The 7,757-nt window shown below is 44.3% G+C and overlaps 1 protein-coding gene across 1 annotated transcript in view; it reads right to left on the bottom strand.

The window, feature by feature from the left end:
• LOC104618052 (receptor-type tyrosine-protein phosphatase epsilon) overlaps nucleotides 1-7,119 on the bottom strand; it is a 29,901-nt gene extending 22,782 nt beyond the window's left edge. The window contains exons 1-5 of the mRNA XM_010283553.1: nucleotides 7,088-7,119; nucleotides 6,935-7,008; nucleotides 5,058-5,194; nucleotides 703-793; nucleotides 88-164 (exon numbers count right to left, since the gene is read on the bottom strand). Coding sequence (XP_010281855.1) covers nucleotides 88-164; nucleotides 703-793; nucleotides 5,058-5,194; nucleotides 6,935-7,008; nucleotides 7,088-7,119 — 411 coding nt within the window. The remainder of the gene's footprint in view (nucleotides 1-87; nucleotides 165-702; nucleotides 794-5,057; nucleotides 5,195-6,934; nucleotides 7,009-7,087) is intronic.
• Nucleotides 7,120-7,757: the final 638 nt, after the last annotated feature.

The following is a 7,757-nucleotide window of genomic DNA, read 5'->3' as shown; positions in this document are numbered from 1 at the left end:
ATGCCGATGTATGCTAGCAGAAAAATACTTATTTAATTCACAGTCAAAGTTCATAGTTTGGCCAACAGTGGAAGACTGTCAACTTACATCTATATATGATGCATTAATGTAGTCTGAAGGTGGGACTCCATCGATTTGGGTCAAAATCACTCTGGAGTGATCATCTGGAAGAAAACACATTACAAGCACGTTTGCACATGAATCAACCTGATATATGTTACGCTCTTGCAAGCAGGAGGCCAGGCTAAGCACACGCTTCTCAAACCAGCAGTCTCCCATATTGCTCCTAGTTCTCATCAAGAAACTTTCTCCACAAACGCCTTGCTTTGCTCCCACACCTGAAGGTCACCGTCACTGCAGTTCTACAATACTGGAAGACCAAACTTCACCATATTTGGTTGCCCAAAACTAACCCGAGACACTAAAATATCCACTTGATGTAGCGTAATTTGGTAGAACCCTGTGAGAGGTAAGGCTTTATAGCGCAGCACCTGATAAACTGCCACAGAAAAACCCAACAGGAGAAGATCAATACTAGAAACGTGCCACAAAATAAGACAGGTTTTGCACATACAACGTATGAAGAACATTTGCGATGAGTGAAATTATACTATTGGGATATTTTCAGCAAAGGAAGACTACTACCAGCACGCTCAGTGCCAGAGTTAATTGTCCGACTTAAAAGAAAAGGTAATGTCTTACATGGCAGGATGTTAGGATATCTGTTTTTCTCCCTGTTTTCTTCCTTATTTGCCATTTCAAATGTTCCCTGCACATATCCAGGTGTTAATGACTAAAAAAAAAAAAAGACGCGAAAGTCAATGTGTTAGAAAACAGCTAACTGTTGACTGCACATGGCTTAGGGAAAAATCTGCATTTATACATACTGCTTTGCATCCAACAGAATTAAACATATTTTATTTTCTTCTGCAATAACTTTCATTACTCTATAACAGGAAACCACATCCTGGCAGATTTCACTACAGAAAATGAGTTCAGCAGTTTTGGAAAAATAAGTAATTTTTCCACCAGAGATCGCAGTTATTTAGAAAATTGTTCAACTCCGAGCTGCTGCTTTAAGCTGCCATCTGCCGCGGTGATTCACAGCGCCGTGACCCAGCCGCGCGGATGCGCCTCTCCCTCGAGCTCGGCTCCGACAGCTACTTTTAGCAATAACAGTTGGTTCAATAACATGAATAGAGTTTGATTGTTAATAGCTCACTGCTAAGAACATTAAATATCAAACGTCTTGCCGAGATCCACAGGTGAGGGGCCAATACTGGCAGAAACAGAGGAAGAAAAAAAACAACCCAATTCTTTTACGCTGAAAGTCACTCTACGAGCACAAGTTAAATTCTGCACACGATCGGCAGGATCTAAGACTGTGAATGAATTTAGTCAAGCTTAAAAAAATACCCCCCAGTCTTGCAGAGCAATCAAATGGAAGGAAGCAATGGAGAGGAAAAGGGTGAAGATGAAAACAAGGAGGTGCCCAAGGTGTAGCCCCTCCGCGGCCGCGGCAGAAGCTGCGGAGATATCCCCAGCGTGGCCAAGCGGCCAAGCTCAGGCTGCGGCAGAGAGCCCGGGGCAAGGGGAGGGTCAGAACAGGCACCCTTCACCAAGGGCCGTGGCACGAGGCTCCTGCCCTGCGCTTTCAGCTGCCCCCTCGCTGCAAACGCTGTGAGTGAGAACTGAGTTGCAGTAAGTTTCTTGTATTGAACCCTTAAAAAACCCAGCGACAGCATGTTGGACCCCACCGAGGTAAAATCCCAGCGCTTTGGGAACACACAACCACCTTCTCCCACCCTCCTCCTACCTCCCACAGCCCACTCTGAATCTTGCAGGGGAAGGGAAAAAAAATGGTAAGTGACTGTACAGCTTAAAGCAACTATCCCCACTTACCTGGCAGAGAGCAGGGCTTGGAATTTCCCCTTAAAAGCAGCAACCCGTGTTGTCAGGGTGACATAGGATAAAAGGGGAGTGTGGGGAGGACCTCACCACCACCACAGAAGAAAGAGCAACATGCATTTGTGAGTTTAGGTGTGGGGTTTTTTTTTTAATATAACTTAAACTTGTGAATGTAAGTAAAAAAAGGAGAGAGAAGGTTAAAAAAAGTGAATTGAAAAAGAAAGCTGCTTTTAGAAAACTGCTTAATTCCTTATTTGAATGAAGACCATGTTTTTGCTAATTAAAATACATTTACAATTTAGAAAACACAGAAACTTAATTTATGTTTTGCATAAAAAGAAATCATTAGCACTTCAAACACAATTTCTTCAAACTTCGAAAGTCAGGCAATAAATTCCCAATAAACAGCCGTATAAGTTCTGCATCTTCACGTGAAAAACACATGGAAAGTAATTATACCTGGCAAAATCATCTCTCCATTCCCTGCTCCCTGCAAGGCCCTGACATCTCCCTAGAAACCTCCTAATGTCCCGCTGCCCTGCTTGGAGCGGGTCCTGGACCTGCTGAAAGGACACGGCCCGTTTCGCTGCTCCCACCCATCTTCAGAGGGGAGGATGTGATTCATGGAGGATGTATTTCACCACGTCCTCTCCATCACCCCGCGCATCACGAGGAGCTGACAAGTCTTGGTGGTGCTGGGTCATCTGCTGCCACCGCAGTCTTATCTGCTCCCACTTCACAGGAATGCTAAAACCTCTCCGACGCTTTCGAGGGGCTCGATCTCCCCCAGCATCGGTGCATCTTCTCTCTTTTTTCCACTGCATGAACCACACGGATGTCTTAAGTTGAAATTAAAATTTTAAAAGCAAATTCTTAGAAGAAGGTTTTCAGACATTAAACTGAAAATGAACGCAATAAACCAGCCATTATCAACTTCAAACATCCAGCACATCTTGTGTTATGGATGATAAATAGAGATAAGGGCCCATAGAGAATGGAGTCTGTTTGGGCTTTTTAATTCTTTTTCTTCTGTTTTGAAAGAACACACTCTTCCTAGTGCTCTACCCTAACAAAGAAATCAAATAATAAAAAAAAAGAAGCAGCTGAGGGTAAAAGGAGCCTCTGCTATTTAAGGATAAAATCACAAGTATTGAAGAACACTGTTAGGCACATAAACCTAAGAGAACTGTCCTCAAAAATCCTTTCTATCCACCGCGTATCTTCTTCTATCGGCATTTTCTTTGTTTTCTTTTCACCAGAAAAATCACTTGGGACGTTACTTCTTTGGCTGGTGCACATGGCTGGCCACCGCTGGCTCACAGGACTGCCGAAACGCTGGTTTTAAGCCTAAACCCATTTCAAATTCACAATGGAGACCCTGTATGTGCGTTCCTGGAGATGCTTGGCCCTGACATGTTACATTAGGCTGTGGGAAGGAAATACCGCAGCAGGCAGAGCTCCCCATCAGCTGAGCATCCCCAGCCCCGGGCTGCAGGCAGGGTCCATGGCTCAGCAGCTCCCGCAGCCTTGCCCACCCTACAGCTTGCACAGAGGGGATGGCTTTGACCCAGCCAAAAACTGCAGGATTTGGCAGCTACAGCTTCAAGGGGCAGGCAGAGGTGTAACCTCAGCTGGTGGGAGGATGGAGGTGATGCTGGGGGATGGTCTGAGGGTGAGGTTGCCACACAGATGTCTTCGTGCTGAAGAATCCCGATTGCTCAAGCCCTTTCCTTCCAGTGCTGCAATAACAGACTCCTGTTTGTCAGCTTGCCTGGTTTATGCTACAGTATCAATCACTCTGATTTTCAGCTGTCTTTCTGCCTTTCTTCCACTCTCTGGCTCAAGCAAACAGCTCATGTATCCATGCAAGCAGCCACAGGAGATACAGCAGGGGGGGAAAAAAAACAAACTACATAAAGCATCAGGTAAACTTTCTGTACCATCACCCCCCATCATTGCTCAGACTGCTCCCTTACGGGCACCGGACCCCAGTTTTCAGACTCAGCACTTGTGTGCAGACAGAAACTCGCATGCTCACAGCACGATGCAGAAAATGATCCAAGCAAAGCAGGTTTTAAAAATAAAAATAGATGGCTTGTTTTGCTCCTAACTGCAGAACGAATTAATCAGAAGAGTCAAAAATCACAAGCGCATATCTTGTCAAATTAGTTTTCACATTCATTTTGTTGACTTTGATAAATATCTCCACAATGCTTGCTCTCTGATAAGGCAAAGAAATCATGTGTTTTAAATATATCATCAAACAAATTGCAGATATAAATATGCTACCAATTAAGAAGGTAACTTTAACAGACTGGCTCATCAACACGTGCATCAGCTTTGACAACTCTGTATTTGACATTTAAGCTGCTGCTCTGTGCAACCTGCTTCTGCTGTTAAGGGAAGTGAAAAGAAATAATAAAAGTATGGAAAAGACCCGCGAACACAGACGTGTGAGAGCAGACTCATGGTGCTGGGTTTCTCGGTACAAACCAGCTTTGCAGCAGCTCGCCACAAACTTCGATCTATATGACCACATGCGACTGAAACTCGGGTTATGAGCAGAAAGTAAGATCTCCTTTCTGACCAAGGCAACATTTTAAACAAATTCCCTTAAAGCTGAGATACTTCATAGAAACATATGTGCTAGGGCACAGGTTGCTGCAAATAGGGAAGCAATGGGATGGCAAACAGCAAAAAGCCAAATTACCAAAAAAAAAAGTCCAACTTCACTACGGCAGTATTAAAGGCCACACTGTCATCTCCCCCAAGTACTTCCCATAGCAGTGAAACACTCAGACTCCCCAAAAAACCCTCCACCACCACCAAGAAAACCAATGCTGAAGAGATTCACATTCAGTCTTCCTCTCCTCCAGCTTTCAGGAAAACACTATAGACCTCCTTTAAATACTAGCAAGTGTCAAACAGTTTATATATAACCAATTTGGCATCACCGGATCATAAAGCAGTTAACGTTCCAGATTTTGTCCAGATAAAGGGTTACGAGCACGCTCGCACAACAAGTGCCAAGGCTCTGAGATACCAGCTTCGTGCACCAGACACTTTTAAAAGAATTAACACTTGCAGATGTTTTGATTTGCCCCCCGGTTTTCGCTGTGCAGCCGTCCACTCCACGCCCGAGAACTTACATTAAACTCCTCCCGGAAGAGCTTCCCTTCGTCTGCTGATCGCATCCGTATTTCCTCTTCAAGATTTTCTACTGGAATAGGGAAATACTTCTTTGGGCCCGAGGGAGACCTACTGAGCAGCATCACCCGTTGCTGTTCTGTCAGTACAAGGAAAGTACGTGTTAAAGGCATGTCCAGGGCAACAGATAACAAGCCATTTCCAGCTACAAATTAATTTTTATGCTGGAAGATGCCAAAACATACTTCTCGCATGAGGCTTCAGTTGGTGATAAAGCTGATTAAAATGAAATAAAAACCCAAAACCACAGGCCAAGTGGTTGCCTTGAGAACATAATAAATTCAAGTAGAACCACTATTAGTAAAATTAACGACTTCTGTATTTACACCAGATTAAAATGTGACTAAGTTTTATTTAGAAAAAGAGAAAGTTCCTTCTGCTGACAAAGAGCATATCAACCCAGAGCTGCTCTGCCACAGGGCAGGGACTGCAGGGACAGCTTTTAGCATCTATCACCAAAGAGATGCTGCTAGATTAATTCATCTTTAACTTGGCAGGTAACAGAAACTCGGCACCCAAGATGAGCTGCTGCTGCTGCTCTCCGTTGCCCCAGATCACGCCAGCATCAGCCCAGCCCCGGCACGCAATCGCTCTGCGGCAGCACGTTTGGCGCGGGGATTGCTGCGGTGCTTCTTGCCACCCAGATCTCGTCTCGCTTCGCGAAATAAAGCCCCAGGACTCCTTCACCTGCTGCCTTCGCAGCCTCTCAGGAGCACAACTGGCCACCTGGCAACTGAAATGAGCATCCCCGCAGGCCACCCGGCAGGACGGCTGGAAGAAGGGGAAGGATGAAGCCCACGGTTTGGTGAAGACACGTTTTATTTACGACCAAAGGCAAACAGAAAGGCAGACCACTTCCCTACGCTCTGATAACGACAGGGTGATTTCCACTTGCAAACTAAACCTCACCGGTGGCTGCATTAACCATTCATCGCCCAAGGGTGCTACCCGGTGCCGGGCCACCACGGGGATCCCCAAACCACACTCGCCGGGGCTCCTGTGCACGGGCACCGACCGAACAGGAAGCTGCCGGGTATATTTAGAGGTTTGGCTTTCTCTGTGACTGCCACCGTGTTTGTTAACCCGCTCTTCAGTTCATACGTAGCGATGTGGAACTGGCAGAAAGATGTAATTCTTTTTATCATTAAGTTTCTCTCTTTGTTATGGCGAAAATAATTTGTAAGCCAGAAATGAACAGCCCGTTCCATGTTTGCTAGGTTTGAGCTGAGCCCCACAGAGCAACCCACTCGAAGGGCTCGCCGCTGACGGAAAGAAACTCAGCACACTGAAAAAGCCAGTGGAAAACATCTTCAGCTCCTGAGAGTGTTTCATTTTAGTGCCGCTGGCTTACAATACTGCCCTGTCTCATCCCCTTCCTGGTTTCTCTTTACGCTCAGGAACCAGCCCATAATTTCACGACGAGTTAAGGACCCTTTTCTTTCCCCTTTTAAGAAGAAATATTGCAATTCTTTCTCTAAATACAAAGATCACAGTGCCAGAAACCTGGCTTTCAGCTAGCATTCTAATAAAACACATATAAAGAGCATGAGAAATATTTACAAAGAAACATTTGCTGAATCCTAACTTAAAAGTGAAAATTCTTTAAAACCAACAACTGGAAGTTAAGATTATATAGACACATACTTAAATACAGACCTTTTTTAAAAAAAAAAAACCTGTTTTCTCTTTAATAGCAATCCTGTAACTTATATTGTAAATAAAAAGCCAACAACTGAAAAGCTGAATTCTTAATTAGCAAATGAGCGTGTGCGTACACAAACAAAATTCACAGTGAGAAGGAAAGCAAATCTCTCCATACCTTGTTCTTCTAAGATCCCATTTGGCATCTTTTTGTCCCCAGAGTTCACAACAGCTTTCCTATGTCTTCTGAACCTGAAATACACACACCAGGTCTACCTGAGGAACTACACTGAGAGGAAACAAGCATTCTCCCAAAGCAGTCTTTACCAACCACGTAATTCTGGAGGAACTCTTTCTGTTCATCTTCAGCACAAGAGCCACCACCGCCGCGCACCCTCCTCTACGCCGCGATGGAGGCTCCTGCCTTACCATAAGTACGCGTTTCATTTCCTTGTTAGATCATATCGAAACAAGACCGAGCTAGTTCTGCATGCAGAGCTCCACACAGACCTACCTGAAAAAATAGCCAGCCAACAGAATGAAAATGATGAAGACCAGGAGCAGAATAAGCATTGAAGTCAGTAGGTCCTTGTGTAAATTGTTTTCCTCTGTAGAGTCTGCGGATTGAACACAGCAAACGTAAAACATTATAGGCACGGACTGCCTAATCTGGTACAGAAACTGTGCCTGGTGCACCAAAAATCTGTGGCTCTATGCAATAAGCTGCTTGTACTTACCAAAAGCATCACAAATTATTTAATATATGCAAAGTTGAAACTGAAAGTTCAGCTTTTTAATTTTTCTTTATTCCCCTTCAAAAGCACAACAAAACTACCTGCTGCTGAGAATATCAAGGATATTTTTTGGAATGACTAGTTAAGCAAAGAATTTACTTGTAGTTAAGAGTAAGTTTAATGGGTACGAGGTATTAAGCTAAATTTGAAGCCCATTCAAAAGGTCTGCTGTAGCACCCTTATGTGCATCAGCTCTTTCTCAGCCAG

This window comes from Phaethon lepturus, unplaced genomic scaffold, assembly GCF_000687285.1.
Source record: "Phaethon lepturus isolate BGI_N335 unplaced genomic scaffold, ASM68728v1 scaffold15750, whole genome shotgun sequence".
NCBI classification, from domain to species: domain Eukaryota; kingdom Metazoa; phylum Chordata; class Aves; order Phaethontiformes; family Phaethontidae; genus Phaethon; species Phaethon lepturus.
This window is presented reverse-complemented; position numbering and strand designations above follow the sequence as displayed.